The sequence below is a fragment of the Leuciscus leuciscus genome (genome assembly GCF_965113295.1).
Source record: "Leuciscus leuciscus genome assembly, chromosome: 10".
In the NCBI taxonomy this organism is placed as follows: Eukaryota; Metazoa; Chordata; class Actinopteri; order Cypriniformes; family Leuciscidae; genus Leuciscus; species Leuciscus leuciscus.
The window spans coordinates 40,044,572-40,070,467 of record NC_138734.1 but is presented as its reverse complement, the minus strand read 5'-3'; the positions used below and the strand labels follow the sequence as shown (position 1 = coordinate 40,070,467).

At 36.6% G+C, this 25,896-nt stretch overlaps 2 protein-coding genes and 2 long non-coding RNA genes across 4 annotated transcripts; 1 reads left to right on the top strand and 3 right to left on the bottom strand.

Moving 5' to 3' along the window:
- Positions 1–145: 145 nt before the first annotated feature.
- LOC309507349 (uncharacterized protein) lies at positions 146–24,676 on the bottom strand. The gene is made up of 15 exons (XM_082181517.1): positions 24,369–24,676; positions 23,935–24,094; positions 21,597–21,721; positions 21,439–21,505; positions 20,447–20,600; positions 20,221–20,366; positions 19,992–20,102; positions 17,494–17,682; positions 5,435–5,767; positions 5,208–5,332; positions 5,050–5,116; positions 1,995–2,148; positions 1,775–1,920; positions 1,546–1,656; positions 146–338 (listed from the first exon to the last, which is right to left on the bottom strand). Exons 1-15 carry the CDS (start codon positions 24,389–24,391, stop codon positions 147–149), a joined length of 2,103 nt encoding a protein of 700 aa, XP_082037643.1. The 5' UTR covers positions 24,392–24,676; the 3' UTR covers position 146.
- Positions 3,026–4,533, bottom strand: LOC309508115. Its single transcript, XR_014209388.1, has 3 exons — positions 4,223–4,533; positions 3,836–3,892; positions 3,026–3,717 (listed from the first exon to the last, which is right to left on the bottom strand). It is a non-coding gene; the product is annotated as an uncharacterized lncRNA (long non-coding RNA).
- Positions 6,840–7,406, top strand: LOC309508105. Its single transcript, XR_014209378.1, has 2 exons — positions 6,840–7,144; positions 7,253–7,406. It is a non-coding gene; the product is annotated as an uncharacterized lncRNA (long non-coding RNA).
- LOC309508063 (uncharacterized protein) lies at positions 7,572–15,504 on the bottom strand. Its single transcript, XM_082182614.1, has 7 exons — positions 15,260–15,504; positions 15,055–15,179; positions 14,901–14,967; positions 12,452–12,605; positions 12,226–12,371; positions 11,995–12,105; positions 7,572–8,297 (listed from the first exon to the last, which is right to left on the bottom strand). Exons 1-7 carry the CDS (start codon positions 15,410–15,412, stop codon positions 8,106–8,108), a joined length of 948 nt encoding a protein of 315 aa, XP_082038740.1. The 5' UTR covers positions 15,413–15,504; the 3' UTR covers positions 7,572–8,105.
- Positions 24,677–25,896: the final 1,220 nt, after the last annotated feature.

Here is a 25,896-nt window from a genome sequence, read left to right as displayed (position 1 = left end):
CTTTGTTTGAGTTTCCTTTGTGAGTGTAAAAAGTGAGTGTGCTGTACATTTCTTTAAAATATAATTAAATTATCTCAGCTCCACCAATTATGTGCTTTGATGATTATTACCACTTTGTTTTTTCATATACAATTGCAAACTTCCACTTAAACCAGAGCCTGTTTTTTGCCATAGGTATCATTAAACCTTGATAAAAGGTAATCAAATGAATTAATAGGAGGATATTTATCGGATCCATCGCAGCATGAAATCATGGCTTCATCATCAGGGTGGACAAAGAAAGCCAAAGACTGGCGTGTGCTGGAGTCTCCTGCAGGGGGCAGCAACACCCTGTGAGCCTGAGGGTCAATAATAGAGAAGAGTTCAACAGTGCAATAGAGTGCATTAGTGCCTGCCTACTTTTCAGCGGAGTTGGTTCCGGAATTTATTTATTTTCCCATAGGGAAAATCTTCATTAAAGCGTTTTAAGCCATGAACCAAACCACCATTCTTCTGTACTAGATATTTTGAACATGTGGTAAATGTAGTAAATTATGGTAATCCTCTTAATTTTTTTCGATACTTTATCTTATGGCTTATTGTCAAGGGGTTTATTAAATTGCCCATCAATTATGTTGGATACATTTATTATGGTTTGCAATATTTTATGGTTTTATTTCAAATAAATATTAAAATTTGAGATTAACCTGATAAAGAAAATATAATTTGTTTGGCCAGACAAGGCCTGCAATTGAAATTATGAATTAAATATATATTGAGGGAGACCGACTCGATTCCTTTATTTATGGTGCTTCATGGGAGTGAACATTATCTTCTGCAGAGCTCTATTTGTGTCATTTTCTGCACAGCATCATGGGTAATGTAGTTTTCCACCAAGAATTCCACTGTTAAATTATTTTTAATTTTTTTTAACTAATTATATTAGTTTTAGCAGTCAAAAATAAAAAAGTAAACAAAAATATATTCTTTATGCCTTATATTAAGATTTAAAAAAAAAAAATATTAAAAGAAAAATTATTTTTTAATAAGTGTGAGTTTTCCTACATCTTGAAACTTTTAGTTTTATAAATGGGGGTAATATTTGAAGGATGAACAAATAATGTTTTGGTCATCACATTAATTACTAAAAAATAACATTTAAATATGATAATATTTGAGATTTGAAGTGCTGGAAAAAGATGTGCGACGCACTTGAAAGCATTTTACTATTCCTGCCAAACTTCCATGGTTACAGTTAGTGTTGCTACATTAAATCCATGGTGAATGTTGCTGATCTGTGGACTTGAAGCCTAGAACCAGTTCATTCATGGCACAATGTTTCTCCTGGTTTTCACGTCAGCGCTGTTTGATGCGGGATCTCGTGCTTTCAAAGCTAGCTTGCTATTGCTAGCCACTCTGAAATTGCCTACCCTACTTTTAAAGATTTATACGGTAGGTTATCGTCAAAAATCAATTTCCCTTTGGAGAAAATGGGGAGTTTTTACTTCCGGAACCCAACTGTTGCACTCTATTAAATGAAATGCCATATAAAGTAAAGAAACGTACCGCAGACACGTACACATCACTGGTCCACCTTTGCATCAGGTCTGCTATGTTAATCAGAACTGTTCCAGGAATGCTTGGGGCCGAAACGTATTCACCAGCCCGGTTCAGAACCTGAAGAAAACACAGACATGCAGAGCCAAACATACTGTCACATGCATCCGTAATGATAGAGGACAACATTAAACATGGTCAAAATTATTTTTTTCTTTTGTCCTCTATTGGTATTCACCTGCAGTCCACTCTCTGGGCTTTGGAAGAGCAGAGTGATGCTCCCATAATCCGAGTGTTCACCACAGCGCAGCTGATTTTCCTTCACACATGTGCTGTTCACCGGAGGGTAGTACAGAGACCGGAGTGTGGTTGCATTCACAGCACCTTAACCACAGCATAAAGGTGTTTATGAGCCATTGACTCACTGGGAGGAAGAGGTAGTGCATACTTGTACTTACTTCCAATATGCTTATGTGTGTTGAGGAAGAATTCTGATTCCAGATCCAACCCAAGAGCCATCAGTCGGAGCACTCGGAGAGAGAGATCCTTACAGCGCAGGAAAAATGATACATGGACATCTCGAAAATCATCTACTCCTTCTGAAGGCCAATCCTGAGCACATGGAGAATGGAGGATTATAAAGTTTACAATCACGAATATTAGGGATATATTATCTTAATGTTAACGCTAAATATATTTGTCCCTCCCATTTCATAGGGTTTTTTTTGTGTGTGTGTGTGTGTGTGTGTGTGTGTGTGTGTGTGTGTGTGTGTGTGTGTGTGTGTGTGTGTGTGTGTGTGTGTGTGTGTGTGTGTGTGTGTGTGTGTGTGTGTGTGTGTGTGTGTGTGTGTGTGTGTGTGTGTGTGTGTGTGTGTGTGTGTGTGTGTTTGTTTACCATCATGTTGTCCCTTAGGGGATTAATATGAAATTTATGAGATCATTTATTGCACAGACCACAACTGGCCAACAAATGAGTCTAAAAATAAATTATGCTTCTTAAGAAATGTACCAAAAATAAATAAATAGTAATAAAAAATATACATACACTCTTTGTAGTGCAAATTAAAATGATAAAACACACCTTTACAACTGGTAGACATATAGCCTACTTGAAGTATTTTCTTCCTCAATAGTAAACAGTTTAGCAAAAAAGTGCTCTCAATATAATACTGAACAATGTACCAATATAAATAATAATAATAAAAGAAAATATTTTTGTGTTTTATTTTAATAATCTACAGAGAACGTCATCATCAGAGGTTATTTAAGCCCAATTCTAGGCGTGTTTGCCGCACGTGTTCACAAACCAGTCAAACAAAGATGTTTTCTTGGAACGTTCCCTGCAGGTTATTTTGGAGTTTTATTTTATAACCATGTAAACTAATTAAAACGTTGCAGATGATGCCAATATGCTACAGAGATTATTCTAATGCTGAAATGTGTGATTTATTTATAAACAAACTAGCCTATTATGCTCGGACACACTAGGTTTCAGGGCCGTGCAGAGACCTCTGGAGGGGCAGGTGCTCAAAGTATAAAAGGGGGCACATGGAACAAGGCTTTAAATAGGGCTGTGCTCAAAATATCAATACAGCAATATATCAATATGGATGATTCTGTATCGATACGGCAGCAAATGCATTGATGCAGTTTTGAAAAAGAAACAGAACAGAAAAGACTAATTTTAAGTTTAAGAGTAAAAAAAAAAAAATGTATGTGCACCTATTAATAACTCTGGGATTAGAAACTGAAGTATCTTAAGTTGTCCCAACCTGATGGATTTTTTCTTCTCTGTTAAACAGAATAATAAAGAACAGCTGTAATAGTAAACTGTGTAGGACAAAATCAACGTGGCCCATGTTTCGTACAGTACAGTACAGTACAGTACAGTACAGTTTTATTTAATGCCGTGTCAGCATCTGTGGCTACTTTCATGGCATAAACTGATTTACAAAAATACAAGAGTTACATTTATACAATGAAAATAAAAACAAAGCAAACAGAAAAAATACAGCAATTAATACTTTACAAGATTTTTAACATTAATGTGGTACCTGTTCTGGTAAATTCTTACTAAAGTCCTTAAGTGAGTTTGCTGCCTTTGCTGTTGTTGTTACTGCTGCTGCTGATGATGATGATGATGATGATGATGATGATGATACTGCTGGAGCTGATCTGAGACTAGACATTAAAACAAACATATAGGAGATATATTAGCTGATTAAACAATTTTTATGTGACCATGACAAGATGTAAAGATAGCTGACAGTGTTTGGAACTGGCTCACTAGCTCACTGACCTGCTGTAAAGCTGCAGATTCTGCCCAGGCTGGTAGAGGAGATGTTCACAGAGGCTGCTGCACACAAAACATAAGATACTGGTAAGCCTTACCAGTGTTGTGATAATAATTTTTAAGGCACTCTACGTTTTTTAAAAATTAATACTGTAGAAATAATAACAATAGTTTAAAGTATAAATAATAGTTTTTAGTCAAATAACATAAAAAGACCAGACCCTCTGAAACTTGTCTCTCTCAAACAGCAAACTAACGTTACTTCTACAGCCTACACGCAGCAATATAAACAACATCTCTGTCTGCATGCTCTCTTCACGTCGTTCTTGTAAAATAATAATAATAAGTAAACAAACATCAAAAGCACTTCGCTGAGAATGAAACACCACTTACCAGCAGCCGCAGAGTTGAAGATATCCTCTGGTAGTGCGCGTAGCCGCGCCAAATTAAAAAATGCGCGTGCAGCGTGAGGAATCGTCCCGGATGAGTTCGTAAGGTGAAAGGTCATCATGTGGGTCATTTTATTTACGGCTAAATTATTATTAATTAATTTTACTAATAGTTAGATTGGGCAGGCATCCACAAAAGGGCCTTTAATTTAAAAAAAAGGAGAGGAAATTTTGCCTTGACAAAAGGGCACTTTGGGCACCAAGGGGCAAAAGGGCAGGTGCTGGAGCACCCAACGCCCCCCCCCCTCTGCACGTGCCTGCTAGGTTTCTCTCGCGCACTGTCGAGCGCGCTCTCGGACACACTCGGTTTCTCTCGCGCTCTGTCGAGCGCTCTCGCGGCTTTCGCCTCATAAACACACACAAACCAGAGAAAAAAACATTGCATTTTATTGTCAGTAACGGTAACGGCGTTGTAACGGAGGAAATAGTAATTAGTTTGATTATTCGTTATACTGAAAAAAGTAACGCCGTTTATTTATAACGCCGTTATTCCCATCTCTGCCTAGGCTAGGCTACTATATAGTGATAAGAGTAGTAGGCTATGTCCAAATTCACAGTAGACTACTCATAAAAGAGTAAGCAAAAGGTACCTGGATGACATCTATGCATATGGACCCTTAACTATCTCATGAGGCCATGCGAGAGTGGCGTAAGGCCTACGTTCAGATTACATCAATATAACACACATTTAAACTATACAGAATCAGATCATACATTTTTAGAGGTTGCAAAAAAAAAAAAAAAAAAAGATGAGAAAAAATTGGTATTTACGTTATCCGCGCTCAAAGATGTTAAATTATACGCCTCCTTCAGATCACCGGGACGGCGAGGATTCAGACTGTGAAATGACAGGATTTAAAACCATTAAAATGTTTGTCCATCTTTTGTGAGTTATTCAGTAATGCTTCTGAATGTAAAGAATGACGTGCATTTCATTTTCTACCGCAATCCAGCCATGAAACTCGTTACATGAGAAACTCCCCCGGCTGAAAGGCTTCTTCATGTCTTCTGGCAAACAGAAGAACTTCTTAGAAACATGCATGACTTTTTCCACCTAAAACAGTGAACAGAGAAATAATAGACATCCCACAAACAATAGCCCTAAATAACTTATCTTAAGTAACAAGAATAAAAAAAATAAAAAAAATTAACAAACCTCTTCCTGATTTATGCCCGTGTTTTTCAGATAAACAAACCCCACCTCGGTAAAGGCCTTTCTCAATTCTTTACTTAACTTTTCCAATTTAGCAACCGATACATTGGCCTTTCCCAGTTCGTAGACACTGAAATCCAAGACAGGTAACCCCATTCTTTCCCTTGAGACAACAAAACTTCTATTAAAATTCTTTCGAAAATCCGGAAGAAATGTGGCAAGGATCTTCGCTTCTTTGATCAATGCAGTGCAGTCCGTTATTGAACAGTTGTTGAGCAATGCAGCGAAATAAAGATCTACCAATGAATGACCAAACATCGGTGTAGTTTCACTCACCTAAAGGATTATTAGGAACACCATACTAATACTGTGTTTGACCCCCTTTCGCCTTCAGAACTGCCTTAATTCTACGTGGCATTGATTCAACAAGTTGCTGAAAGCATTCTTTAGAAATGTTGGCCCATATTGATAGGATAGCATCTTGCAGTTGATGGAGATTTGTGGGATGCACATCCAGGGCACGAAGCTCCCGTTCCACCACATCCCAAAGATGCTCTATTGGGTTGAGATCTGGTGACTGTGGGGGCCATTTTAGTACAGTGAACTCATTGTCATGTTCAAGAAACCAATTTGAAATGATTCGAGCTTTGTAACATGGTGCATTATCCTGCTGGAAGTAGCCATCAGAGGATGGGTACATGGTACATGGAATTTTTTTTCACATCGGTGATGTGCATGCGTATTACATGTTCAGACTATAGTCACGTAGTGTTTCTTCATAAAGTGACATCGCCAACTACTGGCCTGACAGCAGAATACAGCGCTTTCAGTCGTTTTAGCGGATCCGTGCGCACGGGGATCATTTTGACAATGTTGTTTCCCATATGCAAAACTTTTCAGTTTGTAAGTATCATTGTTGTGTAACTATCTGACATGAGTACATTTCACAAAGCCTGTCAAGAATATGTCTGGATCATATTTTACCCCAAAATAAAAAGACAAATACAAAATTGTATTTTACTTAAAGTAGATTGAGCTTATTTTTTAATTAAGCACCTCCACCTATTTAAAGAAACGTCATTGCCTTAATGGGGGAAGAAAAGGTTTTAAATTTGTTTTACTTTATTGTATATAATATATTTATAATTGTTTACAATATCATTCAAAAGTTTAGGGACAGTAAAGGGACTGTTTATAAAGAAATTAATACTTTTATACTAATATACTTTTATACTAATATGCTTTTATACTAATATACTTTTATACTAATATACTTTTATACTAATACTAAAGCAAAGTATTAATGGCTGTTGCAAATTCAGCTTTGCCATTACAAGAATAAATTACATTTTTAAATATAAAAAAAAAAAAATTCACAGTACTATATTTTTTTATCAAATAAATGCAGCCTTGATGAGCATAAGAATCTTCTTTAAAAAGCATAAATCTTACCGACCCCAAACATTTGATTGAGTGATAAAAACTTTTGTTGCACTGCATTTACCTGATGCTGACATTCTTCTCATTATAAACTATTCCCTTTTTAAAACATAACAGAAATGTCTTCAAGCTCGTACTGCCTCACCGCAAAAAAAATTTCTAACATATTAATCTCATTGCATTGATTACTCATTATTCAACCTCTTTGTTTCCTTTAGGCGGTTCAGCACATGGAGCGGTTGAAGAAAACAGAGACTCCAGTGCAGGCCAAAGGTCGGTGCAGTTCTTTTACATTTTGGGGTCCAAGTCCTATGCCCTGTCACAAGGAACAACATATTGATTTTCTATCATAATTTATCTTTGTTTTTTTGTCAAATGCAGTTCCTTCTGCTGTGGAGATGCTGCCTGGCGACACTCGGCCTATGTCACAAGGTCACCAGCAAGACCTTCCTGCACATTTTTAGCAGCTCAAGCTCTTCTCTGTGTCTGTATTGTGTATGTCTGTTGTATGTAATGTAAAATATTTCCATTCTCACATTCAAAAGAACCATTTACTGTCTCTTAGCAAATACACTGGCATTCCTTATCAAACACAAAACAATATTCACCAAACTTTAGTTATTGTATCCCAAAGTATGTAATCAGACTATCACACTTTTGTCTACAGTTGTGAGGACAGGGATTGTGCTTGAAACGTGTGTTTAGAGATGTTAACTATTTTAATTGTCCATGTAAATTTCATGTCTGATTTGCACAAACCTCAGAAGATAAATCTCTCTTCATATTTAGTCATATTAAAAGCCCCACAATTACTAAAAATATAGGTGTAACATAAAGGTGCAGAGAATGAAAAACACATTAATATCCAACACAGGATATATAACTATAACAATACATACTATCATAGAATTAAAAACAGGCCAGATTCACATTTTGTAATTTATCTTTTTGCTTTTTACTTTCAGTTGAAAGTCAATCCTAGATGTACAAAGTTTCTTAGAATTGATGAATTAGTACTTCAATCAGTGATTTAAAAAAAAAGTACAGAAATCCTATTAATCATAAAATAGTGCATACATGAGGCAATTTTGGCTTGTTTGAGTTTCCTTTGTGAGTGTAAAAAGTAACCGTGCTGTACATTTCTTTAGAAATTTTTTTAAATTATCTCAGCTCCACCAATTATGTGCTTTGATTATTACCACTTTGTTTTTTACATACAATTGTATACTTCCACTTAAACCACAGCCTGTTTTTTGCCATAGGTATCATTAAACCTTGATAAAAGGTAATCCATTGAATTAACAGGAGGATATTTATCGGATCCATCGCAGCATGAAATCATGGCTTCATCATCAGGGTGTACAAAGAAAGCCAAAGACTGGCGTGTGCTGGAGTCTCCTGCAGGGGGCAGCAACACCCTGTGAGCCTGAGGGGTCAATAATAGAGAAGAGTTAGAGTGCATTAGTGCATGACCACTTTTTCAGCGGAGTTGGTTCCAGAATTTTATTTTTTTTTTCCCATAGGGAAAGTCTTGAACCAAACCAACCTTCTTCTGCGGCAGACAATAACACATTATGGTAAATATCCTCTTAATTTTTTTCTATACTTTATCTTGTGGCTTATTGTCAGGGGGTATATTAAATTGCCCGTCAATTATGTTGGATACATTTATTATGGTTTTGATTTTATTTCAAATAAATATTACAATTTGAGATTAACCTGATAAAGAAAATAACATTTGTTTGGCCAGACAAGGCCTGCCGTTGAAATGATGAATTAAATATATATTGAGGGAGACCGACTCGATTCCTTTATTCATTGTGCTTCATGGGAGTGAACATTATCTTCTGCAGAGCTCTATTTGTGTCATTTTCTGTACAGCATCATGGGTAATGTAGTTTTCCACCAAGAATTCCACTGTTAACAATTATTTTAGAAATAAGAAAGTGAATAAGGTAAAGATTGCTTCAACAAAAGCATAAACCATCAATTAACTCACAACACGTCTGTCTTTAAAGGTAGGCAAGGCAATTTTTTATAAACACTTTTTGTTATACTGGTTAAAACCTGTACCTGTACCACAGGGCTCTGTATTAGGTCCCCTTTTATTCACTATTTATATAAACAGTATGGGTCAAAATGTGTTAAATGCTAATCTTCATTTTCATGCTGATGATACTGTCATATATTGCAGTGCGTCAACTCTTGTACAAGCAATTGAATATTTGCAAAATGTGTTTATTGAAGTCCAAAACACCCTTATGCAGCTGAAATTAGTTTTAAATGGAGATAAGACCAAACTTATGTTGTTTACTAAATCTAGGATCAGGCCACAAAGCCTCCCTCCGATTGTCACTATGGGGGGAAGTGAAATAGAGGCTGTTAATTCCTATAAATACCTGGGTCTTTTGATTGATGACTCCCTGACTTTTAAACCACATGGGTTTTTATTTTTGAAATAAGTTGTGTTTTTCTTTTAATGTAAAAAAAATGACTTGTGGCCACCACTTTCTTATCTGTTCTGGACTATGGTGATCTTTTATATATGCATACTTCTGCACAGAATTTTCATATGATTGACACAGCTTACCATGCTTCGTTGAGGTTCATTACAAATTGCAAAGCGCTGACTCACCACTGTGAGCTATACTCTCGGGTTGGATGGCCTCCTCTAGCCACCCGAAGGCTATGTCATTGGTACACTTTCATATATAAGGCAATTCTTGGTCTGCTGCCAAGCTATCTATGTGTTCATATCATACAGAAAAGCAATGGGTGACACTTTTTGCGTTCTCAGGACTTTGTTATGCTCTCTGTGCCAAAGACTCGTACGGAAATGGGAAAGAAGGCATTTCTGTATTCTGCACCTTCAGCATGGAATACGTTGCAAAGGGACTTGAAACTCACTGAATTAATCTCGCTAAACGCATTTAAATCCAAAATGAAAGACGTAGAGGCAGATGCCTTAATATGTAAATGTTTTTAGATGGTAAAAATGATTTTAAATGATTTTATGAAGTGTTAGTTTTAGTTTTCTGTGTTATTTGTCTACCCTGTATGTGTTTGTATTATTTTTTTTATATGCTGCTGCCTGTCTTGGCCAGGTCACCCTTGCAAAAGAGGTTCTTAATCTCATGGGATTCTCCTGGTTAAATAAAGGTTTAAAAAAAAAAAAAAAAGTAAAACCTGATAGCAACCAATAGACTTGGTGCAAATATTCAAACATGTACATATATCTTCTGTGGAATTTTTTTTCGAATGCAGTGATAGGATGTCCTACCTGCTTGTCAACATGTATTTCCAAACCTCAGCACACCCTGCTCGTGCAGACATCACAGGTCACCAGCGTGTTTCATGAGGCTATTCAGAGTGAGTTGTAGACAGACACCGAGTCCCACAAACTAACAGAGTTTTTGGAGGAGGCGTAGCTTTGGAGAAAGGAACGTGGGATCTCATGCTTTCAAAGCTAGCTTGCTATTGCTAGCCATTCTGAAGTTGCCTACCCTACCTTTAAAGGTTTATAGTAGGGATGGAGAAATGAAACCTCTTAAATCGTTGAAGCTTGACTATAATTGTTTCGGGAAAAGATTTGAAGCATCAAGAGTGATGAAAACAGTGCCATCTTGTGGTAGGTAAAATGTATGGCAGCCATGAGCCGAGCAGCCAGTAGTGCAGCTCCGTTGTTTTATCCATTAAAGGAACACTCCACCGTTTTTTGAAATAGGGCTTATTCACCGTCTTTCCTATATTTAGATAGGTGGGCAAACGCATTTTTGTCTCAGTGCATGGATTGTTTTAGTTTGGCAACGCCGCCGATAGCTTAGCTTAGCATAATGAATGGAATCCTTTGTTGCAGATATTGACTTGGGACTATATTGGGGGGAAGCACAGGCGAAGCACTGCTACTTGGGCGCAGAGATATCACACAACACCTGAAATCCCCCAACTTCCGTCAACATACCAGCGTGAATAGTAGCCGGCTATTTTTCCTACAGTAGACATAGTGAATGGCGATGAATTTTGTGAGAGACGAAGAGGGTGACTTCTCAGACAGTCAAGATCCAGAACCATACCTCTATGAACCAGAGTTTTCAGAAGACGAGTTGCGTGCTTTGGAAATAGAACGACAGGGGGAGGAGGTTGCGATCGCTCAACAGCCTGAGGACGTGAGGATGAGAGTCAACACGAACTGGTGGTGAGTGTGATATCTCTGCGCCCAAGTAGCAGTGCTTCGCCTGTGCTTCCCCCCAATATAGTCCCAAGTCAATATCTGCCTAGGAAATCGCCTAGTCTTAATCTGCATTGCTATTTGTACTCATTGTGAATACGCAGGCCACAAGAAGTAATTGGTTTTTTTTATTAAATTTTTTTTATCACTTTTACTCATGACATGCTAGCTGGCAACAAAGGATTCCATTCATTATGTTAAGCTAAGCTAGCGGTGGCGCTTCCAAACTAAAACAATGCATGCACTGAGACAAAACTGCGTTTGCCCACCTATCTAAATGTAGGAAAGACGGTGAATAAGCCCTATTTAAAAAAACGGTGGAGTGTTCCTTTAAGCACAAATAAAAGCCTGACAATGCTAAAGTTTTCTGATAATATAATTCCCATATTAAAGTGTGGCAATAAATTAAAGGTAACAATAATTATAATGATACCAAGAGAGTTGTTTGATGCAAGTAAATGGCAGCCATGGCTGCTCTAATTATTTTATGGTTTTTATACTGTACTTTTTTATACAATAACATAGGGTATAGGCATATATATATATAAATGGACTTGAACTTCCATAAACCCTTTTAGAGTAGTCTGGGTTCAAACATTACGACCACGCAAAATGAAGTATTCACGTGACTGGAAAGAAAGCGGGGCTTCGTTTTTTTCATTGATCAAGTGTTTTTCTGAAAACAATACGCGGTCCGCCACGGAGCTTCATGAGAAATTGTGCTGTGAATGCGATACATGCTTTGAAGCTTCAGTGTCATATGTAACATCACTAGTTTATAAATTACAGTCAAAAATAAATTTCCCTATGGAGAAAATGAATGGAGTTTTTTACTTCCGGAACCCGACTGTTTGACTCTATTAAATAAATTGCCTTATAAAGTAAAGAAACGTACCGCAGACACGTACACATCGCTGGTCCACCTTTGCATCAGGTCTGCTATGTTAATCAGAACTGTCCCAGGAATGCTTGGGGCGGAAACGTATTCACCATCCCTGTTCAGAACCTGGAGAAAACACAGAGACATGCAGAGCCAAACATACTGTCACATGCATCCGTAATGATAGAGGACAACATTAAACATGGTCAAAATTTTTTTTTTCTTTTGTCCTCTATTGGTATTCACCTGCAGTCCACTCTCTGGGCTTTGGAAGAGCAGAGTGATGCTCCCATAATCCGAGTGTTCACCACAGCGCAGCTGATTTTCCTTCACACATGTGCTGTTCACCGGAGGGTAGTACAGAGACCGGAGTGTGGTTGCATTCACAGCACCTTAAAACAAACCACAGCATAAAGGTGTTTATGAGCCATTGACTCACTGGGAGGAAGAAGTAGTGCATACTTGTACTTACTTCCAATATGCTTATGTGTGTTGATGAAGACTTCTGGTTCCAGATCCAACCCAAGAGCCATCAGTCGGAGCACTCGGAGAGAGAGATCCTTACAGCGCAGGAAAAATGATACATGGACATCTCGAAAATCATCTACTCCTTCTGAAGGCCAATTCTGAGCACATTGAGAGTAGAGGATGTGATGGATTTTTTAATTAATCATAACTAACATTTATTTTTCTTGCAGGAACAGCATTCATATGCTTTTGAATTTTAAATGTATGTTTCCCCTTTGGCGAAAACTCGTGACTTTGACTGTGTGAGTGTAAAAATAACAAATATGGGAAATGAAACTAGTCCGATGTCTAGGTTTGAAACCTTGTGATTATGAAGTAATCATTAACAGAGTTTGCTTCTACCCAGTAACAGAAGGGTTTGTCTATGAAGAACCAATCAAATTGTAGGGAAATCATGTTATGTATCATGTCATTTTCACCATGCTCCTATTCTATAAAAACTGTTGTATTCCTGTTTGCTGGTGGGATTCTCTCTGAAATTTGTCTGAGATCCTCCGGCCGTGCTTCTTCTTGGGGGAGATTCTCTGGAGAACTGCTCGAGAACTCTCCCGGCCGTGATTAAAACATTTAAAGGACATTTGCTGAAGTCTGTCTGTTATTATTGCTGCGCAGCAAGTTAGTTAAGGGAACAAGTTAGAGATAGGGGACGTCGACTGTAGACAAGACCCAGAGAAACTAACGTCGACTGTAGACGTTCGGGGACGTCGATTGTAGACGAGACCCTAGACTTAGGTCAGGTGCGAAATAGGGGAAAAATCTACCACAAGGACTATAAAGTTTACAATCACAAATGTTAGGGTTATATTTTCTTAATGTTAATGCTAAATATATGTTTTCCTCCTATTTCATTTTTAATTTTTTTACCATCATGCTGTCCCTTCAGGGGCTTCATATGAAACGAACATACAAAACCAAAGCACCATATAGTAGGTGAAAGATGGTAAAAGAGTAGGCAAAAGGTATCGGGATGAACCACTTCTTCTGGCGAGATTCTGAAGTGTGCATACGATGGACCCTTTACTATCCCATGAGGCCACAGGAGAGGATTAGTGAATAGTAGTAAAGCAACGCTAGTAGGTCACATGACAATGACAACATGGCAAATGTAATACGTTCGGGATTACATTCTAAGACACATTCAAATTATACAGAACATACATTTTTAGAGGTTGCAAAAAAAGTGCATACCAATCTGTGTACTTGTGCACTATTCAATGCCGTTTTGTAGTATAACTAGTGCGGGTAGTGTGTTCACACTGAAAATTCCAAAAAGAAACGGTGGACCTTAAATATCCCAATGATGCACTTAAAGGGATAGTTCACCCAAAAATGAAAATTAGCCCATGATTTACTCACCCTCAAGTCATCCTAGGTGTATATGACTTTCTTCTTTCAGACGAATACAATCGGAGTTATATTAAATAATATCCTGGCTCTTCCAAGCTTTATAATGGGAGTGAATGGCTGGTGAAAATTTGAAGCCCAAAAAAGTGCATCTATCCCTTATAAAAGTAAAGGCCTTCTGAAGCGAAGCATATGCGTTTGTGTCAGGAAAATACCCATATTTAAAACTTTATAAACTATAATGACTGGCTTTCGACAGACGGCCGTATGCATCGATTTACGGTGAAAGAGTGACCCGTGACCCGACGTACAACGTAATGACGAATGTGGAAGCTCAGAGGAAAGAGCAATACAAAACACAGCTCGCAAATTAAACATTTTGAAGAGAAATGTTGGAGGATTTCATAGAAGAGGAGCTTCAGTTTGTTGATCAGCCCTGTTTGTTAAAACCGTGAGAGGCGTCTAAGCTTACGATACTCCTACATCCTACGTCATACACACGTCACGGGTTACTCTTGTGGCGCAAGTCGACTTGTGTAGTATGAATACAGTCGTCTGGCGGAAGCTAGTTATTTTAAATTATGGAGGTTTAAATATGGGTGTTTTTCTAACAAAAACCCATGGCTTCGCTTCAATATTTTTATAATGGATGGATGCACTTTTTTGGGCTTCAAATTTTCACCAGCCTTTCACTCCCATTATAAATCTTGGATTAGCCAGGACATTTTTTAATATAACTCTTATTGTATTTGTCTGAAAGAAGAATGTCATATACACCTAGGATGACTTGAATGTAAATAAATCATGGGATAATTTTCATCTTTAGGTGAACTATCCCTTTAAGTACTTAAATAAGTGCCTACTCAAGAGACTATTTGATTTCAGACACATATCCCACTTCTAAAAACCACAGCTTTTGTTGAACTTTTGACTCGAAAAATGTATAATTATAACCCATAAATGTGCACGATTGTCAACGTCATGCTACTGTTAAATTTTTGAGAGACAGAAAGAAGAAGAGATAAGAAGAAATGGGTATTTAGGCCTACGTTATCCCCACTCAAAGATGTTATATTATACGCCTCCTTCAGATCACCGGGACGGCGAGGATTCAGACTGTGAAATGACAGGATTTAGAACCGTTAAAATCATTCTTGAGTTTTACAGTAGGCCTAATGCTTCTGAATGTAGAGAATGACGTGCCTTTCAGTTTCTACCGAAACCCAGCCATGGTTTACATTACATGAGAAACTTCCCCTGCTGAAAGGCTTCTTCATGTCTTCTGGCAAATAGAAGAACTTCTTTGAAACATGCATGACTTTTTCCACCTAAAACAGTGAACAGAGAAATAATAAAACAAAATAGAACTTCTCTTAAGTAACAAGAATGTTTAAAAAAAATCACAAACCTCTTCCTGATTTATTCCCGTGTTTTTCAGATAAACAAATCCCACCTCCGTAAAGGCCTTTCTCAATTCTTTACTTAACTTTTCCAAGTTAGCAACTGATACATTGGCCTTTCCCAGTTCGTAGACACTGAAATCCAAGACAGGTATACCCATTCTTTCCCTTGAGACAACAAAACTTGTTTTTAATCCGGAAGAAAGCGTGCTAAGGTTATCTTCGCTTCTTTGATCAAGCGAAGTCCATAGTTCGTATTGAGCAATGCAGGGAAATACAAATCCATCATATGATATGACACAAACATAGGGGAACAAAGATTGCTGAATACTGTTTTGTAGTGAGTGTGGCCCATTTTACAGATGGCAAATTAAAATGTATAGTGTCAGGCTGAGATAAACTTTCAAGGAAAAACATGAGGTCTTAACCATGGAAATACTAAATGGTAACAAAAAAAAAAAAAGTACAACTTTACTGGATGAAAAGAAACAAATCTAACAAAATCGGTATTGACTCTAAAATCCTTTATTCAAACATATTTTCTCATTTGGACTCACGAGAAACTTAAAAGACAAGCACAACTACATTTCAAGGTTAGTACATTTTAAAGTCCATTTATTTTATGTTTTCTTTCCAAATATATTTATAATTATTTACAATATCATTCAAAAGTTTAGGGTCAGTAAGATTTTTTATAAAGACAATACTTTTTGAAGCAAGTATTACTGGCTGCTGCAAATTAAGCTTTGCCATTACATTAATATATTACATTGTCAAAATATCGCCTATTAAAACAGAAAAGCATTTTACTGTTACATCATCATTTTCATACTATTTCACAATATTACTTTATTTTTTATCAAATTGGGGAGCATTAGAATCTTCTTTCAAAAGCATAGGCTAAATCTTACTGACCCCAAACTTTTAAATGAGCGTCTAAAACCAGCCTGATCTCATGCAAATGCGTCTCTATAACACACATTGTGTTTATCATGCAATTTATACACGAAAATGAATTTTTATACGCGAGCATGCCATTTTATTGCGTGTATACAGGTTTCTACTATCATCACTTGGGAATAAGGTTTCTACTATCATCACTTGGGAATGGAAGTAAGATCTCTAGTGTGTAATCAGACAGACTCAGACAATGCCTTCGAAAATGCTTTAATCACGGCCGGAAGGATCTCAGATCAATTTCAGAGAAAATCCCCCCCCCCCCGACAAAAAGAGTCAGAAACAGTTTTCATAGAATATAGGAACATGAAAAATCATTACATCATTGTCCTCCAATATGATTGGTTCTTCATTATGTTTAATTCTCAGTTACTAGGTAAAAGCAAATCTGGATTTCTTGATTACTTCAGCTTGTTACTCAAGTCATGAGGTTATATATTTAGGCAGTTGACGTTTAGTTTTCAAAAATATAAAAATGTTAATCCTGTAAGTAAAATAAATGTTAGTTATGATTCATTAAAAATTCCTTTGCAATATTAATCTTGAAATACATATGGAAACAGAGCTTCCAGTGGAGGCCAAATGTTGCACAAACATAACCTCAAAGGATAAATCTCTCTTCATATTTAGTCATATTAAACGCCCCACAATTCAGCATTCTGTATATGGCACTTTCAATAATAAAAACTAGGTTTAAAAACTTCAAATATAAAAACAAATACAAAAAGGTGCAGAGAATAAAAAAACAGATTAACATTCAACACAGTATATCAATAACAATACCACTGTTTCAAGCGAATAGTCTGCTTTTTTCGTCACTCTCATATTACAAATTACACAACAATGCCAATCTGTCCTGTATTTAATTAAATGATAGGATTTTCACTTTAGCTTCAGTCGAATGTCAGTCCTAGATGTATACAGTTTCTTAAAATTTGGTTGGATGAAAAACTACTGCAAGACCAGTGATTTATTTCAAGCTGTTTAACATGATTCATTATAGTATCATGGTTTCCAATTAAAAATCTAATAAACATATTTATTAAAATATACAAAAATCCAATTTATCACAAAATAGTGCATATATGAGGCAACTTTGGCCTTTTTTGAATTTACTCTATGATTTAAAGAGTAAGTAAATGTGCTTTTTTACTTATTTCAAAATCAATTAAATTATCTCAGCTCCAGCAATTATGTACTATGATTATTATAAGCACAACTTTTTTTAGTTTTTGCTGTTGTTTTTTTTTTGTTTTTTTTACATACAATTGTAAACTTCCACTTAAGCCACAGCCTGTATTTTGCCATAGGTATCATTAAACCTTGATAAAAGGTAATCCATTGAATTAATAGGAGGATATTTATCGGATCCATCGAAGCATGAAATCATGGCTTCATCATCAGGGTGGACAAAGAAAGCCAAAGACTGGCGTGTGCTGGAGTCTCCTGCAGGGGGCAGCAACACCCTGTGAGCCTGAGGGGTCAATAATAGAGAAGAGTTAAAGCTACACTGTGTAATTTTTTTAGTTGATTCTTAGCAAAAAAACACTTAGTTCTTTCAAAAATATATGTGCTCATTAATGTATATTTACTTCTTTCAAGTAATAAAGTATTCTCGTAAGTTTATAATCTGCCATTGAAAGTACATACGGGTGAGGGGTTCGAATGCCGGTCGCCATGTTGCCCCTCCATCTTGAAACTACATTAGCCAAAGAGGGACATACCTGTAAATTCAAGCTTCGCCTTTCGCGCTTTACACTCAGTGACACAGAGACGAATGCGAGGGGGAGATTACTCGCGACTGCCGGCAGATTTGAAAGATTGCTGATGGAGGATCACGCCTATTTTCGAGGACATGTAGCAGAGTCGCCAAGGAAGCGAAAGAGAGAATTAAAACGTCAACGCGACAGGCAAATCAGCAAGACCAAAGTCAATACTGGAGTAACTTTTCCCAGATGGAAAGAGCTCATGAGGAGTAAAGATTTTAAAACGGACGCCGAAGTTGCCTGCTTTCCTCTCGAGAGGTAATTCAGCCTATTTGTGTAAATTCAAAGTTTTATAGTTGCTTGTCTAACCATAGCATGGTTGTGCATAACGCCAGAACGACCTCTAGTATAACTTGCGTTACTTTTCCTCACGTCAATGGTGAAAAAGTATTGTTTACCTTGTAACATAAATCTGTGCTGCGACGGATCACAGGTGATAGTTTTAAAGGCGCAATTGGACGAAGTCGAACTGGAAGCCATGCTAATCTTGGAATAATACGGCCACCGTAGGAGTTAAAACGCCCTCGAAATTGAAAGGAACAGAAACTAATATTCACTGGGTAGTCATATACAATTTCACCGCTAGATGGGGGAAAATATCACACAGTGTAGCTTTAAACAAGCATTTGCCAGTGCATGACCTGCATTAGTGCATGACCACTTTTTCAGCGGAGTTGGATCCGGAATTTTTTTGAGGTCTGATACCGATACTTTTATTTTTAGATTTTGCTGATACCTGTATTTTCATTGCATTTATTTAAAAAAAATATTGGGCAGAGAAACCAAAAGAATATGAATCAAATTATTTGGCTTATCAAATAGACATTTCCTTCCATTATTTCCATGCCTAATTATGCCTCTTCATTTTTTATCTTTAATTTCTTTGACACAAGCACTGTACTGTACACGCCACGTGGTATCGGTTGCAGAGGTGTAAAAAGTACAAAAAAAATGTCATGTCCAATTTCATGGAATGTGAAAACGAATCCCATTGGCAGAATAAATAACATTTAAATTAAACTGGGCATCAGCGCAATTCAATTGGTTTGGTAATAGCAAGGGAAAATAGAATGAAGTGATGTCCAAAAAAGAAGTACTTTTTGACTGTAAATAAAATTGTAAGGAGTAAAAAGTACTTTTTTTTCTTAAAAAATTTAATTAAGTAAAAGTAAAAGTATTGATTTTTAATTGTACTCAAGTAAAGTAAAAATCCCCCAAAATAATACTTAAGTACAGTAATCAAGAAAATTACTCAAGTATTTTACACCTCTGATCGGTTGTTGCTATTGGAGCATTTTAATGAGTACGATATGAGCGCAGTTTCAGGCCCGATACTGGTATCACTGCATCCCTATTTTTATTTATTTTTTCATTCATTTTTCCAAATTAAAGTCTTTGTTAAAGCATTTTAAGCCATGAACCAAACCAACCAGCAACAAGGATATAAACACAACATTACAAACTTAGATTTGAAGCAAAAAAAGTATTTGATTATCAGACAAAAAGACAAACGTACAAGATTATGTATTTAACAGCTTTACAGAGGAAAGAACTACAAAATGATGGTGAAATTAATTCATTTAAAGTTGTGGATTATACCTATATAAATAATATATTATAAATGTATTCCAAAATATGCATATAAATGTGTACGTTTGTGGGTGCGTGTGTGTAGGTTTATATTACATTGTGGGGACAAAAGGTTAGTAAAACCTGAGATCCCCTACATTGTGGGACCAGCCAGCTGTCCCCACGAGGGAAACTGAACATACTTGGTTAATAAACATACTAAATTATATATTTTTGAAAATGTAAAAACAGAAGGTTTTGTGTGATGGGTAGGTTTAGGGGTCGGGTTAGTGTAAGTAGACAGAATATACAGTTTGGACAGTAAAAAAAACATTACTCCTATGGATTGTCCCCACAAAGATAAACCAGTGATTTTTGTTTGTTCGTGTGTGTCTGTGTAACCCGACTGTTTCACTCTATTAAATGAAATGCCACATAAAGTACTTACCGCAGACATGAACACATCGCTGGTCCACCTTTGCATCAGGTCTGCTATGTTAACCAGAACTGTCCCAGGAATGCTTGGGGCCGAAACGTATTCACCAGCCCTATTCCGAACCTGGAGAAAACACAGACATGCAGAGCCAAACATACTGTCACATGCATCCGTAATGATAGAGGACAACATTAAACATAGTCAAAATATTTTTTTTCTTTTGTCCTCTATTGGTATTCACCTGCAGTCCACTCTCTGTGCTTTGGAAGAGCAGAGTGATGCTCCCATAATCCGAGTGTTCACCACAGCGCACCTGATTTTCCTTCACACATGTGCTGTTCACCGGAGGGTAGTACAGAGACCGGAGTGTGGTTGCATTCACAGCACCTTAAAACAAACCACAGCATAAAGGTGTTTATGAGCCATTGACTCACTGGGAGGAAGAAGTAGTGCATACTTGTACTTACTTCCAATATGCTTATGTGTGTTGAGGAAGACTTCTGGTTCCAGATCCAACCCAAGAGCCATCAGTCGGAGCACTCGGAGAGAGAGATCCTTACAGCGCAGGAAAAATGATACATGGACATCTCGAAAATCATCTACTCCTTCTGAAGGCCAATCCTGAGCACATGGAGAATGACCATGGATGCATCTGAAAATCGCATACTCCCCTACTATATAGTATAGTAAAAAACAGTAGCCTATGTGACAAGAGTAGCATGTCCGAATTCACAGTACTCATAAAAGAGTAAGCAAAAGGTATCCGGATGACCCACTTCGTCTGGCGAGATTCTGAAGTGTGCATACGATGGACCCTTTACTATCCCATGAGGCCACAGGAGAGGATTAGTGAATGGCAGTGATGCTGGTAGGTCACATGACAGTAGTACGTTCGGATTACATTCAACAACACACATACTATATAGAACGTACTTTTTTAGCGGTTGCAAAGTAAAGGTGCGTCCCAAATCGTGTACTTATGCACTATTCAATGGTGCGAGTTGTGTGTTCACAATGAAATCTCCTTAAAGAAGAAGTACACTTTAAATACCCAGATGATGCACTTAATTAACCAAAAAAATGAAGTGCGGAATGTTGAACACTTCATGCACTCAACTGTAACTGTCACAGCTTTAGTTATGTAGCGAAGGGGAAGAGGGGACTCCGCTGCTGAACGACAAAACCTTAAATGCATACACTACACGGCTGAATACGTAGTGTATAGTGCATCATTTGGGATACAACTTAAGTACTTAAATAAGTGCCTACTCAAGAGAGTATGTGATTTCAGACATAGCTCACTTCTAAAGAAATCCAAGATTTTGTTGCACTTTTGATAAAAAAAGAAAATAATATATATAATTATAACCCATAAATGTGCACTATTGTCAACGTCATGCTATTGTTAAAACTTTGAGAGACAGAAAGGAGAAGAGATAAGAAAGAAATGGGTATTTACGTTATCCCCACTCAAAGATGTTATATTATACGCCTCCTTCAGATCACCGGGACGGCTAGGATTCAGACTGTGAAATGACAGGATTTAGAACCGTTAAAATGTTTGTCCATCATTCGTGAGTTTTACAGTAATGCTTCTGAATGTAGAGAATGACGTGCCTTTCAGTTTCTAATGAAACCCAGCCATGGTTCACATTACATGAGAAACTCCCCCTGCTGAAAGGCTTCTTCATGTCTTCTGGCAAACAGAAGAACTTCTTTGAAACATGCATGACTTTTTCCACCTAAAACAGTGAACAGAGAAATAATCCGCCACAAACAAATATAGAACTTCTCTTAAAGGGATACTCCACTTTAAAATGAAAATTCTGTCATCATATACTTACCCTCATGTTGTTTCAATCCTTTATGAATTTCTTTCTTCTGCTGAACAGAAAGGAAGATATTTAGAAGAATATCAGTAATCAGACAGTTTCTGGTCTCATTGACTTCCATAGTATATATTTTTTCCTACTATGGAAGTCAATGAGACCAGAAACTGTCTGGTTACTGATATTCTTCTAAATATCTTCCTTTCTGTTCAGCAGAAGAAAGAAATTCATAAAGGATTGAAACAACTTGAGGGTGAGTATATGATGACAGAATTTTCATTTTAAAGTGGAGTATTCCTTTAAGTAACAAACACCGGTTGCATAAATTGCTTAGACTAGTCTTACAAGTTAACGTATCATAATTTAAGTCAGTTATATAAAAGGAAGATTGGTCAAATTTCAATCTGAAAAGTAAGACTGATTATCCCTAACTAATTGCTAGTCAGACTAGGGGCGTTTCTCAATACAAAGTATGCAAAGTTCGGACTTGTCAAGTACGACTCAGGAGAACAAGCTCCCGAGGACGGTCACTGGAGGACGCAAATCCAGTAATTCTGTAAATGGAACAGGTCCCGGAACCACCAAGGTCACCTTCATCACTATATAAAATAAACATTACAGTAATTTACCATAATGTGAATATTTACTTATAACAAGCAAATATATGTGCTGTGTCTAGGCTACTATATTTGTATGGAAGGCATTTTCTGCCAAATTTAAATAAATAAATTAAATTATTAAAATTAAAATTAAAACCAGATTAACGATTTCATTACAGAAAACAGTATGCAAAATATGTGACAAAATTGAGAATGAAATTAAATGATTTCATTTTCACAGCATTATCCCTGTCAAATTGAAAAATAAAATGCAATTGGTGATTTCACATTTCATTTTCACTACAGTCTCGAGGCAAGACTGCCAATATTAAAATGAAAAGCCAAACGTGAAAAAGAAACTACAAATACAGTTTTTACAATGCTCTTTAGTAATGCTCACGCAATAATAGTGACACAATTCAAATACAAATGTAAATTTTCGTTTTCATTTTAATTTAAAATAGTTCATTGTCACATTTTTTGCTTACAGTTTTCTGTAATGAAATCGTTAATCTGGTTTTAATTTTAATCATTTAATTTATTTATTTAAATTTGGCAGAAAATGCCTTCCATATATTTGCGGTGTCATGTGGAAATATTTTTTAATGATGATTTATAGGCTACTTAAATATTTTATAAATAACTAGAAGAATAAAAAAGGCAGTAAACGGTCTAAAACTTTTTGTGCTACAAACCAGTTTGTTATTATTATCATGAAATTAAAATAATATGACTACAAAGATTATACTCCTCATTTAAAAAAAACAACAACTTGTTTAACACGAAAAAGGCTATTTTATGGAAGCTTGTTTCCGCCACAGAATAAAACATTTTAAAAGATAATTGCGACTTTTTATCTCACAATTGCGAGTTTACATCTCGCAATTCTGACTTTATTTCTCAAAATTGCGAGATATAAAGTCAGAATTGCGTGAAATAAAGTCGCAATTGCGTGTTATAAAGTCAGAATTCTGACTTTTTTCTCGCAATTGCGACTTTATATTACGCAATTCTGACTTTAACAGACAATTGCGACTTTATATCACGTAATTCTGAGATAAAAAGTCAGAATTGTGAGATGTAAACTCGCAATTGTGGGGAAAAAAGTCAGAATTGTGAGATTAAAAAGTCGCAATTAACTTTTTTATTTTTCACTCTGTGGCGGAAACAAGCTTCCATATATTTATCTTATTATCTATATTAAGAAAATATATTAAGAAAATAACAGTAGCCTATAGGTTATCAGCACATGTTTAAATAGACTCGTGTCTGAGGGAATAGCTAGCCTATGTGCCGTTAATGCAGCGTCAAATGGCGGACGCTCGGCGAGTTTTTACTTTCACTCTCTGTCTCTGTAGTGAATAATTTAATGGGGTTGTTTGAAACTTCTTCACCGCGTCTGGAGCAAAGTTTGCGCATTGCTTCTGTGATAACCACTGACTCGCCTTTATGGTTTAAAACGGAAATATAGCCTAGCCAATATTGCAACCTGACAAGTTAAAAGAAAAGTAATACAAGATTACAAACCTCCTCCTGATTTATGCCCGTGTTTTTCAGATAAACAAATCCCACGTCGATAAAGCCCTTTCTCATGTCTTTGCTTAACTTTTCCAAGTTAGCAACCGATTCATTGCCCTTTCCCAGTTCGCAGACACTGAAATCCAACACAGGTATCTCCATTCTTTCCCTTGAGACAACAAAACTTGTTTTAAAATCAAGAAGAAAATAAGCCAAGGATCTTTTCGCGAGCAACGCAGCGCAGTCCGTTATGCCCTATCAGTATGGAATTAATTTTGTGCCAATAATAATGAACGTAGCTTTTCAAGAAACTAATGAAAATATAAATTGAAACTGAATAAAATATCTTTGAAACTGAAAAAGCAAATTTTTTTACTTCGTTTTTAATACACTGCATGTTTTGCTAACTATTTCTCATATTTCAATCGCTGATCTGAACTTACAAATGTGCTTCCAGAGTTTTCATTTGCGCTTCTGAAGTTTTCGTTCGCCGTTCTGACACATTTCTCTCGTGGGGGCGGGGCTAGTGGCAGTGTGTTCTCATTGGCTACTGAGTTTTTGATTGACAGCTTCTTCACCTGGAAGTGAAGACGTCAGTGTTGTGTTTACATGTGTGGATTTAAGCGTCTGTAATCGCAGCTTTCTATTTCATTTTAGTGATATTAAGTTTATATCTGTATTTATTTGCTGCTACACTATATTGTTGAGATGATTTCTTATAGAAGGAATAGTAGGCCTACAGACGAATGATATCATTATCATTAGTCATCGTCGCTATCAGGATACTGGATAGCCTACTCGTGGAAAGTGTGATTTTTTTTTAATACTATACTATTTATAATACAGTACTGGCTTTTTTCAGGTGGAGAGGCATTTTAGAGCTCAGTGAGAGCCCATAACATTATACAGCTGTGTTGTTTTTGATTTGACTATTAGCCCAATCACTTGTTTATCTACATTCGGTTACAGTCTTCGATTATCATATTCCCCCCCCCCCCCCCCCCCCCCAGCCACCCCAAACAACATTGGGCTAGAGTAGGGTAGACTGTGTACAGTTGAGACACTTTTTGAGTTTTGATTTTTCACACAAAAATACATACTGAAAAGAATTGAATTTTCACATGAAATGCCACATGACATTACATTAGCTTGTAGACTAATATATTATCAATCAATAATACCATAAGTAGTTTACATTTTCCACAATTAGCGAATAAAAATAAGGTGCTTTTTGTGTCAACTCTGTCTCAACTGTACCTATGTACGGGACAGTTGAGACAGTACTATGGTACAGTTGAGACACCCATTTTTAATGAGGGAAATGTAACTAAATGTTCATTGCAAATATAATAAATAAAGACAAATGAAGAAAATAACAATTGGGCAACATGTCTGTTTATTCATCCTTTCTAAATTCATTAATTTGATGTAAATTAGCACCGTTAAAATGTATAAAACATGAACAAGATATTTAACAGTATTTATTAATAATATACAGTTTAAATATAATACATATGAAATTGTATTTTTAATTGCATCCTATGCTGGCCAATTATGACGTTTAACCTGTTATCATAACACTGAACAAATAAACAGCGTGTTTTGTAATAGAACTCTATCGGGGGTACAGTTGGTACACTTGTGTCTCAACTATCCCCCGCTGGCCACTTCTCACATTTCTCTAGATTTTGCATTGAGCTTGCATGACTCAATACCATGAAATATGCCAATTTTTAGGGCACAGAATAACGTTTGTAATGGTACCAGTTACGTTTAACAGTCACATAAGGATAATAAGTTATTCATAGTTGAGTGCGCAAAAAACGATGCAAGCCTTATCTTAGAAAAAAAACTTTTGCAGATATCTTCTGATCGGAGACGCGTCCAGTCTTCAGATTTTGCAGGATAAAAGAGGACACTAATACGCATGTGCACAGCAAAAATCACAACTTGTGCATGCTGCGCACGCAA

Coding starts and splice junctions, on each gene's coding strand:
- LOC309508063 (XM_082182614.1), bottom strand. CDS start 15,412: ATGGGTATACCTGTCTTGGATTTCAGTGTCTACGAACTGGGAAAGGCC. Junction 12,106..12,225: donor GCCCAGAGAGTGGACTGCAG/GTGAATACCAAT, acceptor TGTTTTCTCCAG/GTTCTGAACAGGGATGGTGA. Junction 8,298..11,994: donor GCGATGTGTACGTGTCTGCG/GTACGTTTCTTT, acceptor TTGACCCCTCAG/GCTCACAGGGTGTTGCTGCC.
- LOC309507349 (XM_082181517.1), bottom strand. CDS start 24,391: ATGAAAACTCTGGAAGCACATTT. Junction 20,103..20,220: donor GCACAGAGAGTGGACTGCAG/GTGAATACCAAT, acceptor TGTTTTCTCCAG/GTTCGGAATAGGGCTGGTGA. Junction 5,117..5,207: donor ATTGCGGTAGAAAATGAAAT/GCACGTCATTCT, acceptor GTCATTTCACAG/TCTGAATCCTCGCCGTCCCG.